The sequence below is a fragment of the Castor canadensis genome, chromosome 8 (genome assembly GCF_047511655.1).
Source record: "Castor canadensis chromosome 8, mCasCan1.hap1v2, whole genome shotgun sequence".
NCBI classification, from domain to species: domain Eukaryota; kingdom Metazoa; phylum Chordata; class Mammalia; order Rodentia; family Castoridae; genus Castor; species Castor canadensis.
This window is the reverse complement of record NC_133393.1, coordinates 80,829,880-80,841,898: the sequence shown is the minus strand read 5'-3', so window position 1 is coordinate 80,841,898 and position 12,019 is coordinate 80,829,880. Positions and strand designations below refer to the sequence as shown.

The window sequence follows — 12,019 nt, the reverse complement described above, 5'->3', positions numbered from 1 at the left end:
TTTTGAAAGCTTGATTTTTTTTCCTGTGCTAATCTGGAAATGAGTAGTACCTAAGAGATTTTAACTTCACATCTTTTCCTTTCACAGAGATATGTCTCCCCAAATTAAAAGAATCCCTTTGCTCTAAATATAAGGTAGTTGAATACTAGGGTGATTATTAATAGAGATAAAATGTGAGTGGAGTCATTAATTTTTAGCTTTTTTATTAATTATACTTTATAGATGCTTAGTTTACTGAAAATTCCTAGTTAGTTATTTTATAATTAGCATCTGATCATTCCCCTATGGAAATTTTACAAGATAATTTTACAAAATTAAGAGAGTGGACTTTGAGATTTGTGGCCACAGAATATCTTACAATTTAGTGTACATAGTCAACACTATCTTTCATTGTTGTTATATGCTTTTTTTTTCCCGCTTATCAGTTTTAATATTTTATGTTTGTTTTGTTCCTTTACGTAAAAGGTGGTATTTTATTTCACTTTTCAAAAAGTAGCACTATGGTATACATATAATAACTGTTATGTAAATAGTTGTGGAATTTTAGTACCAAAATAACTTTTCTGCTCACAAGCAGGTATGGAAGATGAGGTCAATTCAAAAGATGCTTTGAGGCCTCACAGAAGAAGCACCGAGCTCAGAACTCAGATGTGGAAGTTGGAGAAGGTTTACTTGAAAAAATAATTTATTATCTGAGATCCAAAAAATGAGGAGGAATTAGAGAGCAGGAGAGAATAGAAAGAGTTCTGTATGAAAGCAACAGTGTGTGTGAACCCAGGAAATGAAACAGTATATGAACCATTTTGAGAACAAAAGGTAGTTAGTTAAGAAAAAATGTGGAAAATCAGGAGATGGCAAGATGTAACACTAGAGAGGTAAGTAGGAGCAAGCTCACGAAGGTCTGTGTAGGCCTGATTCGGAGATTTGGGATTTATTTCAATAGAAGTCTATGGGTAGTGGGAGTCCTGTTCCCAAGTAGTCAAACAAGGAACCTGGAATAGGGTCTGATTACTTAGTTTGGCTTGATTTGTACTCCTCCATTTCCTGTTATTGGAGGCTATGCTCTAAATAACCAAACACTGTTTGCTGGTAGGGTCAGGTGAGTGCAGCTGGTACTGGGCTAAGAGTAGATGATAGGTACCCATCTATGTGACAAGCTAGAAGAGTGTTCAGTCACCTCATTTCTCCATTAGCCATGACATTTGATAATTTTGCACATAACCTGGGAAATTGACATTACCTGATAACCACCCTGCATAGCCTGGATATTGAACAATATGAGGCTGCCTTCTTAAAGAAAAGTAATAAAAAAAAATTTTGAATACAGCATTTCTAGAGTTCCTTTCAAGATCTTACAAAAGGGGCTTTTGCAAGTGAGAGATCAGAAGTTTAAGCTTCTTTAGGTTCAGGTTGCATCGACCTGTGCACTTAGGACATTGGAAGTCACAATACTGACTTTGGATATGATTCTGTCATTGGAAGCTACTGTAGGATTTGGATTAGAGAAGTGACACTTTAAAGAAATCACTCAGATTTTTTTGTAAGGAAAATAGACTACCAGACCATGGGTGGAAGCAAGGATATCAACCAGGACGATACTGCAATAATCGTGCTGAGAGATGGCGAGGTCCTAAATTAGGGTGGTAGTTGTGATAGTGGGAAATGGTCAGATACTGACTATATGTTGACAGTCAATCTGACGGTAGGGCACAGATGAGGGCTGAGAACAAGAGCAATGTTATGGATTGTTTCTAGAACTTCTCTTTTTGCCTGAGGAAATGGAAGGAGGGAGTTCTTCATTTATGGTGTTGGAATGTATATGGGAACTACAAGATAAAAGAGGGGCTATCAGGAGTTAGATTTGGGGTATTTTGATTGTTCTTCTTCCTGTTTGTCTTGTAATTCTGTCTTCAACATATTCTATCCCATGTTTATTCTTTAATTTCCCAAATAGTATTTTATAGGTTTTCTTGCAAAGATCTTGAATATTTTTTGTTAGTTTTCTGCCCAGGTATTTGGGTTTTATAATTATTATTATTATTATTATTTGTGGTAATAGAGTTTGAACTAAGGGCTTCATGCTTGCTAGGCAGGTGCTGTGTTGCTTGAGTCACAGTTCTGGTTTTTTTTGAGATGTCTAGTTTTTGCCAACAGTGACCTGGACCATAATCCTCCTATTTATAGGATGGGTACATTTCACCACACCCAGCTATTAACTGAGATGAGGTCTCGAGAACATTTTGCCTGGACTGGCTTTGAACCTCAGTCCTCCCCATCTCCACCTCCCGAGTAGTATTATTACAGGTGTGAACCACCAGCACCTGACTTCTAATTTTGATACTATTATAAATGTTATTACTTTAAATTTTTCATTTTACATTATTCATTTCTCTATAAAATTTCAGGTATTTTTAAATATTGATCTAATGTTCAGCAATCTTGCTAGAATTACATATCATAATAGTCTACCTGTTGATCCTTCTGGCTTTTGTACATGAATAATTAGGTAGACAGTTTTATTTCTTCCTTTCAATCTTTCAACCCTTTAGTCTTCCTGCTTACTGCATTGGCTGGAGTTTTTAGAAAAGTTCATAGAAATACCAATAATGAAAATCCTATCTCATTACCAGATTTAGAAGTAAAACTTCGACTCTTTTCTAATTCATGCAATATCAGTTGTATGTTTTTGTCTGATTAAAGAAGATCCCCTAAATTCTTTGTTCACTAAGAGTTTTTATTATAAATAGATGTTGAGTTTCATCAAAAGTTTTTTTTCTGCATGTATCAAGGTGATCATCTATTTCTCCACTATTCAGTTAATGTTATAAATTTCTCCTCATCTTTCAGTTTATGTGGTAAATTGGATGATTAATTCTTACAAGTACACTTTGTGTTCTTACTAAACCGAGTTTGGTAATATGCTTTTTAGAAATTTTCTCGCCTACATTCCTGAGTGAATTTAGATTGAAATTTTCTCCTGTTGCATAAGACAAGAGCAAGGAAGATAACCTACTGAAGTGAATAAAAAAATGATGGACATTGGGGTCTGACCTGTGTAAGGCCATCATGTTTACATGATTATTGTTCATTTAAATTTACTTATCAGATAGAGAAAAGTAGTGAAAATAGCTTGATAGACTTGTAGAGAGCAAGAAATACAGTTTTTTCCTGTCTAAAACATTACATCTCTCATCAGCCACATATTTCCTTTTAGAGTTTTCTTTTGATCTCCCAAACTTAATTGCAAATGCTTAGCGAAGTAATTTGGAATCCTTGGCTCTCTACTGCTTCCCTCATGAAAAGGAAGCAAAGATTCTAATTATTTGCAATTAGAATCTGACTCAGAATTCCACTATTCATAAGTAGCCCTATGTATAGATGCTGAGACGCAAGGTTCAGCTGCTCTCAGAGAACACATGCAGGGGAAAAATTGAAAAAGGAAGATGATGCATGTTCTCGGCTGGCTCCAGCCAGCCTTTGTGAGGATTATGACTGCTGGTGTGAGAGTTGGACCCATTGCCAGTCATGCAGCAGACATACTGTGCCATGGGAAGAGCACCCCAGACTTTCAGACCTACCTGGAAGAGGCTTCCTTGTGTTTTCTCCTTTAGAAGACAACCAGAAAGCTGAAGGGAAAAACTTCCTCCCCATTCTGATCCATCAGTCCAAAGCCTGCAATTTCTTTTGCACATAATCACTGTTAGGTAACTGTAAGTTAACTTCCTAGTGTTAAATAAGATTGACAAAAAAAATTCATTTAATAATCAGTGATTTATTTAATTCTAGAGTGTAGCATGAAGTAAACAAAATTCCTGTTGGAAAACAAGAGTTTAATCTACCAATACTACCGATGCTTGAGTTTTTTTTCCACTGTTATCAAAATCTAAAAACAGTTAACAAAAGCAATGTGAAAAAAACTCATTCTCCAATGAAAATATTTAGTACAAATAAATCACACAGAAATTTAACATTTCATGTTCACTTAGTGACTATCTTTTAATAAGATCTCTAAGTTATAATGATAAATTTAGTTTGGAAAGTATCTTTGATGTTTCTTATTTTACAAATCTTTTAAGAAAATAGTAAAGGTCCGATGAACATTTCATGGCAGAAGTATATCGTTTTCAGTCAAAAACTACTTTACAAAGCTGGGAGGGGTACATGTAGTTTAAGAAATCATAATAGACAGAGTAACATTAAAATAACGTCTTAAAGCATGACCTCATTTTACATTTAAGTTAGGACTACATTTTTCAAAAATACGTAGTACAAAAATCACAGTTCATAACAGTAGGAAGTGGTGCTATGTTAATTATTTCATTGAGCTATTTAAAATAGTGTTGAAAACAGTATTTTACCACTACTTGAACTGATGGACCACATTGAGAGGCTATAATTCTTTTAAGTGCCTCCTTTGAACTTTGTTTTGGGAAGTATTTTGAATTTTTGGTACTTAAAATTATGTCAAGGTATTTCTGGAATGACTCCACATTTACGGAGCAGGTTATTAAATAACATAGGACACATTCTACCTCAGGAGCATTTGTGTGAAGTTTGAAAAACAAGGAGTTGCGTATATATTCTACTGTTAAGCCATAGTAACTGGACATGGTTTGGAAATGGACTATCAAGAAGGATCATGGGAAAGTACAAGAATACAATTAGTATGGTAGAATCATGTGCCCTTGTCAGTTTTTACAGTGTTATACCATTTTCTTTCTCTTTTTTTTTCTGTGGCACTGAGGTTTGAACTCAGGGTCTCATGCTTGCTAAGCAGGTACTCTTACTACTTGAACCACACCTCCAGCTTTTCTAATTTCAATTGCTACATGTTTACAAGGTTAACTTCCCAGATAACTATCAATTCTGAATTGGTAATTTGTTTAAAGAATGAAAGGTTATATTTCATTTGCATATTCAAATGCTAGAGTATGGATCTAATTCATTGATAAAAGGCCTTGCAGCATATGCCTTTTCAAGAAGTAGTTGTATATAAGATTCAAGCCTCAGTAGACCCCTGATTTAATCATTACTGCTTTGCGTGCAACATTTATAATCAAATCAGAATATCCTAGAAATATTAATATGAATGAACTTGTCTGAATAGTTTGACTCTTTTTTGAGGCCTTAAAATGAGTTTGGTGTTTTGGACACAATTTAATTTGTAATGAATCTAAGAAACTGAAGAATCATTACCATAGTGCTCCAGAATGAAATAAATCATTTTCCGTTATTATCAGAAAAGAAAAAGAAGCAGGTGTATGGAGTAGCACATTGCTATACATATATTTATCCATCTAAATTCTGACATTTGCATCACTTGGTTTGTCTTACACTCATTTCTTTGCTTGGAATGCCTGATAAGAGGTAGGATATCAAGATGTGGAAAAGCAGTTTTTAAAATACTAGGCTACACAGTGTTCCTTTTCATTTCCATCCTTTAAGTGTGGAGGTGAAATAATAAACGCTGGAAAGAGACAGCAGGTACATATTCTTTTCTATTACATAACATCTGAATGTGTAGTTGTTTCTCTGTCCCCATCTGTGCAAGGATCTTGATTGTACTTATTGAAGAAATTTCTCTTTTATGCATCTTTGTAATAAGTCCTGTTGGTTAACTTCTTGTGAATGTGAAAGAAAAAAAATTCTCTATGTGACTTAACCTACATGTTTCTTTATCTTGTCAGCACAGATAGTGGAACAGCTAGACTTTCTTGTTGCATATACTGTATCAATGTATCAATTTGGAGGTTTCCTGTGCTGACATTTTTCTTTCAGGGCCACTAGATGAAAGGACAGTATTGGACTGGTCTCCAATCTTTGTCCTAAGTAGACCTACAAGCCTTTATATCCTGACTCAGCTTTCAGTCCTGGCTCAGCTGTTTCTGTAATGCAAGGAGGACCAGACACCATATTTTCCTGAATATAAGTAGCTAGTTCCCTCTTTTAGTCTTCTAGGAAGCAGCATTTTCCAGTATGACTATGCTTTCTAAATTCTCAACAGTCTGCATGAATTGCCACATATGATCTTTAGAAGAATGTGATGTGATATTCAGCTGTAATAATTGCTATTGAGGAAATCTGAATTCACTTCTTTGTTATGCCACTTACTCAGTTGGTGGCTGTTGAAATTTCATTTAATCTGTGTCACATGTCTCTGTGTTTTAAAATGTGCCCGGTAATAGTAACTGATTCAGGAGAGCAAGGAAGACTAATGATGTAATGATTCTTTTATATATGAAGTTTTAGCTGGCCAAAGCAAAGTCTGCAGTCTTTGCACTCTTATGACCAGTAGGTGGGGCTCTGATTATTAATTTGAAAACTTTGAAATCAAGCATTATAAAATATTTTATAGACTATAAGCCACAATTCTAAAGTGAATGGTTCATATTTTAAATAATATTAAGAAATCATAGAAGACTATGGATTTTCATTTTTTTATATTAGAGATCACAAATTTTTTAAAAAAATAAGTATGTTCCAAATTTATATGTCATTGCTGGTTCATTTGACCTTCTTCACTTTCCTCATTTATAAATCAGGTTAATAATTGAACCTACCTCAGAGTTTTTGTTTATACTGACTAAGATACTTAGTACCTGGTACATAATAAGAACTCAGTAAGAATTGTGTATATAATTATTAATAGTCGCATTACTAAGAAAACTGAATAGTGTGACAACATAGAACATATCATAGTTTCTAGAAAATAGTTGAAACCATGAGGAAATATGTTAGAGTTCACAATGTATCTGATATAATCAACATTTTAATTCAAGGACCACTCACTTCTTGAGCTGTGGGACATTCAAAAAGTGATTTTCAGTACTGATAGAGTAGAATAAGCATCATTCAATTTTATGACCTTGTTTAAAAAGTTGATGGTTATGTGCTGTTGGAGAAGTGTAAAAACTTTTCTTCATCTGGTCAAATGCAGAGAATTAATAGCAATTGTAGTTGTCCCTGCACACATAGCAGAATGAACATTGTCCCTGTTATTATGGGTTTCAAAGGCAATTTATCTGTTTTTCAGTTGCTGATGTTATACATCACATTAGTATTTCCCTTACCCTGGAAATCTGGTATGATTCACTCTTTTGTCTTGTTCCTCAGTATATTCTTTTCTTTCATCTCTCTCTCCTCCTTTATCCTTTCTTGTTTTCATCATAATCCTTTTTTCTATTTCCTCCAACATTTATTGAGCCCTCAGAACACACTGCCCAACAATATCCTCAGTGTTTAGGGAATATTCAGCGTGGTGATGATGAGGTGACAAGGAGGACTTAGACTTTCTCTTATGGGCATCCATCTTATCTCATCTTGAATATGGATGAGATGAAAGTTATCTTTCTAAAAGTTAATCTTTTTAGGTAAAAAATTAATCGGACAAGATATCAAAGATGGTGGGACCATTTAGTAGGCTCTTTGTGACCAATTTTGTAGTTTTGATTTTAATTATGTTTTAAGGTGAGAAAGAACTAAATGAATTTAGAGGCAAGGTCATTGTTTGCAAGAAAAGCAATGTGAGGAACATTTTGAAGGAGAAATGGCACAAAGTTGATGATTAGAACCTAAGGGCAAGGGAAGTATAGAAACAGCCCAGTGGAAGTGTACATTTTTGAGTGTGGGTACAACAGTGTTGTCAGGCACTTGCTTATATTTATAGAAATCAGGAAACTGGTGATGGTGAAGAAAATGATGAATTTGGTCATTATATGTTGACTATGAGGAGGCGGTAAAACATTCAAATACAAATATGGAGTTCTAATTACATTATTGTCCTGCAATAATTTTTAGTTGTTTATGTTTTTTGAATTGTTACTGTTAAGTGAAAACATTCTCCTTGCATCATAATACCATGTTGTGTAAGTGCTACAATGTGCGATGCAATTTTTAAGTATTTTATGTTCTAGCAGGCAGACTATCATTGTTGCATGATGTGTGAGATCTTGTATTTAGGTTTGGTCTAAATTAGTTTGAGGTTGTCCTGCGCTTGTTAATACCAAAAGAGAAGACATCATTTTAACATTTGACTTGCTGTAACAGAAATAGAAAGAGAAGCAGTGTATAGAAGTGATGTAATTGAGTTGACTAATGTGCTTTGAGGAATGGCCTTTTACGTAGGGTATTTGCAAAGGTCATTTTATCATCATTTGTTACACTGCTTAGGGATAAATACCAAGAAAAGGTGATTAATATTTAGCCTACAGAATATCACTTGACACTGTTTTCAAGGTATATTTTATTTCTGAAAAGTTGTAATAACAAAATAAGCTTATAATGATTTGAAGGGCACTAAGATGCTGAGATGTTAAAGGAAATTATTAAATGGTTTTTCTATCCTCTCTGTCATGCTAACCAATTTAGCCAATGTTAAAAGTTTGGGGTGTGTACTTTCATTACCTTTTGGGTTTATTATGCAAATTTTATTAATATGTATTTGTATATTTTGATACAAAACGGAATCAAACTTTATATACCACTTTTTTTTATTATTTTATTTTACTCATATGTGCATACAATGTCTGGGTCATTTCTCCCCCCTTCCCCCCACTCCCTCCCTCTTCTCCCCATCCCCTCGATACCTGGCAAAAACTATTTTGCCCTTATCTCTAATTTTGTTGAAGAGAGAGTATAAGCAATAATAGGAAGGACCAAGGGTTTTTGCTAGTTGAGATAAGGATAGCTATACAGGGAATTGACTCACATTGATTTCCTGTACATGTGTGTTACCTTCTAAGTTAATTTTTCTCGAACTAACCTTTTCTCTAGTTCCTGGTCCCCTTCTCCTGTTGGCCTCTGTCTCTTTAAAGTATCTACATTAGTTTCTCTGCGTTGAGGGCAACAAATGCTGTCTAGTTTTTTGGGCATACCTCCCTTGTGTGTTCTCGCTTTATCATGTGATCAAAGTCCAATCCCCTTGTTGTGTTTGCCCTTGATGTAATGTCCGCATATGAGGGAGAACATACAATTTTTGATCTTTTGGGCCAGGCTAACCTCACTCAGAATGATGTTCTCCAGTTCCATCCATTTACCTGCGAATGATAACATTTCATTCTTCTTCATGGCTGCATAAAATTCCATTGTGTATAAATACCACATTTTCTTAATCCGTTTGTCGGTAGTGGGGCATCTTGGCTGTTTCCATAACTTGGCTATTGTAAATAGTGCTGCAATAAACATGGATGTGCAGGAGCCTCTGGAGTAACCTGAGTCACATTCTTTTTGGTATATCCCCAAGAGTGGTATTGCTGGATCATATGGTAGATCTATGTTTAGATTTTTAAGTAGCCTCCAAATTTTTTTCCAGAGTGGTTGTACTAGTTTTCATTCCCACCAGCAGTGTAAGAGGGTTCCTTTTTCCCCGCATCCTCGCCAACACCTGTACCACTTACATTTTTAACTTACAGATGCATCATGGACATCTTCACATGTCAAAATGAATAAACCTAAATTCATTCTGCTAACACTATTTCAACATTCCTTTATTCAGCTATTCTTTTGAAGAGGATTGTTAATTTACAGAATTTTAATTTGGTCTCTTGGTTTTTTTGAGTTATTATAAAAGCCTTTCGCCTGTAAAATCAAATTAGAAAAATAATGAAAAAACTTTCTCTGTAATTGTTATTTCATTTTATTATCTTATTGCGTTAGCTAGTATTACTACAACAGTAGTTTATGATAGTGGTGAAAGCTGACATGTTGTTTTAATGAAATTAGCTTGATCTATTGCTGTTTACTAAGAACCTGTTAATTATGTAATAAATATTCATGAGTGAATGAACCAGTACAAAATATTCACTTGGACTTTCCTTGTTGATTGTTTCACTGCTAACAGCAATATGTGAAAGTCTCAGTTCTCCAACATTGTAGCACCACACCTTGTTACTGTCAGTATTTTTTTTTCACTTTATCATTTGGACAGGTATATAATCATGTGTTACTGTTTTTAACTCGTATTTTCCTGATTACCAAAAATTTTAGGGCACTTTTAACATACTTACTGCCTTTTGATTTTCTTTTGTGAGATAAGGAAACTTTTTCTGTGATATAGTCACAAGTGTTCGTTTTGGTTATTTTTGCATTTGCTTTTAGTATCACATCCAAGAACTAATTGCCAAATCTAATGTCATAAGCTTTTCCACCATGTTTTCTTCTAGGAGTTTTATAGATTCAGTCCCTACTTACAGGTCTTTAACCATTTGGAGTTAATTTTTATACATTGAGTGGTCTTGGCAACTTTGTGGAAGATCATTTGATCTTAGGATTTATTTTAGTGTCTTTATTCTAGTCCTTTGGCCAATAAATCTGCTAGATAATTTTTCTATGAATCTTTAGTGACTATATAATAGATGCATATTTAGGTATGGAATTTCAGTGTTATATGGTAGGTGAATATCTAACTTAGAAATTGCCAGATAGTTTATCAAAGTAATGATAACAATATTTGGTATTATCAGTTTTTAAAATGTTAGCCATCCTGATAGGTAGAATCAATTTTTTTTCTTGGTTGAATTGTTACTGAGGCATTTAAATAAAGCATTTGAATATTTATCCGTAAACTGGTGGGTTTTTTTGTTGTTCTCTTTCCACTACAGGGTAAGCTTTATGAGGTGATATTTGCTCCTTACTTTCTAACTGTTTCTTGACATAGATTAGATAATCCAATAAATGATGACCTAAAAACCTAGTAATCATAAAAGCTAGATGGTTCTAGGGAGTAGAAAAAGTTGTTCATCTGTGGAAACTTAGTGCCTAAGGACTTTGATTTGTTTCTTCCAACTATAGGATGACACTTATATTTTAAATGAAGTGAATTCTTTGAATAATGAAATATATAGTTATATATTCATATGTCTAATTTTCTTGTACAACTAAATTTGGGTTATTGATCATTTTGATATTAGTTATATGATTTATGAACTACTTAAGGCTTTTTAGTTCCTCTTGCCTGATTCCTTTACTCCATTTTTTCTGTTGAAAAATACTACCACTAAACAATAGGCAGGAAAACTAGCAAAACAAGAAAGCAAAAAAGAGAGGAGAGGAACAAAATGAAGGAGAAAAGATATAGGACAAGCAGCCATGTTGCCTGTGAATTTTTTCCACTGCATAAATAATTGAGAATTTTTAATGCATAGTTTTCTATGCATATTACTTAAAAGTAGATACTCTAATAATCTACAATGTTCAATAATTTTATATATGAGCACAAAATAGAAGTAATCAGGTGTTTTGTATTATTATTTAAAAATTTACAACTACAATTGATTTTCTGGTTTTGAATTGTCTCCTATTTTAATATGGCTTAATTTACATTAATTTTGGTGTCTTTTGAATACTGTATAACAAAGTTTGTTTTAGTTTATAGTTTATGGTGTTTCACCTTACAAAATGTGATTGCTCTGTATCGAGAGCAAATGCTACTGGTGACTTAAAGACCCAATTTACTTACCAAGAAAAACATTGGAATGAGATGATTTTCAATGATCACACCTGTTAAAATGAAACTTAGATAGTCTTGTCAGTGCACCCTATGAAAATGTGAACGTTTCTGATGTTTTATTATTGTGAATAGTAATGCTCATGGAAAGGCAGTGTAGTCCTGTTTTAAATAATAATTTGTTTGTCCTTTTGTTGTTTAATATTGGAAGCAGATGGCTGAGCATTAAATATTTTGGCTATTCTGTTTGGTGCAATATTTTTAGTCCCGTCCAATTTAATGACTCTTCATTATATTCTTTTATCCTCTCAGAAAATCAAATAAAGAAAACGGCTTTACCCTTTCATAACTACAGCAACATGAATGAAGATTTTAATGTAAACAAGGAAATAGTTTTCAGATACCCTTCAAAAAATATGTCATTGGAAGATGAAAGAAGTCAATTACATTCCAGGAATAAACGTTTTTTATCATACCCAAGATATGTGGAAGTTATGGTTACAGCGGATGCCAAAATGGTCCACCATCATGGCCAAAATCTGCAGCACTATGTCCTAACACTAATGTCAATTGTAA

The 12,019-nt window shown here is 33.8% G+C and overlaps 1 protein-coding gene across 7 annotated transcripts in view; it reads left to right on the top strand.

The window, feature by feature from the left end:
• Nucleotides 1-12,019, top strand: part of Adamts20 (ADAM metallopeptidase with thrombospondin type 1 motif 20) — a 178,639-nt gene that overhangs the window by 33,507 nt on the left and 133,113 nt on the right. For all 7 annotated transcript variants that reach the window (XR_012450819.1, XR_012450818.1, XR_002211579.2 and 4 more), the window contains exon 4: nt 11,756-12,015. Coding sequence is in view for 3 of the 7 variants with exons in the window: in XM_020153099.2 (XP_020008688.2) it covers nt 11,756-12,015 (260 nt within the window). In the remaining 4 variants the exon portion in view is untranslated. The remainder of the gene's footprint in view (nt 1-11,755; nt 12,016-12,019) is intronic.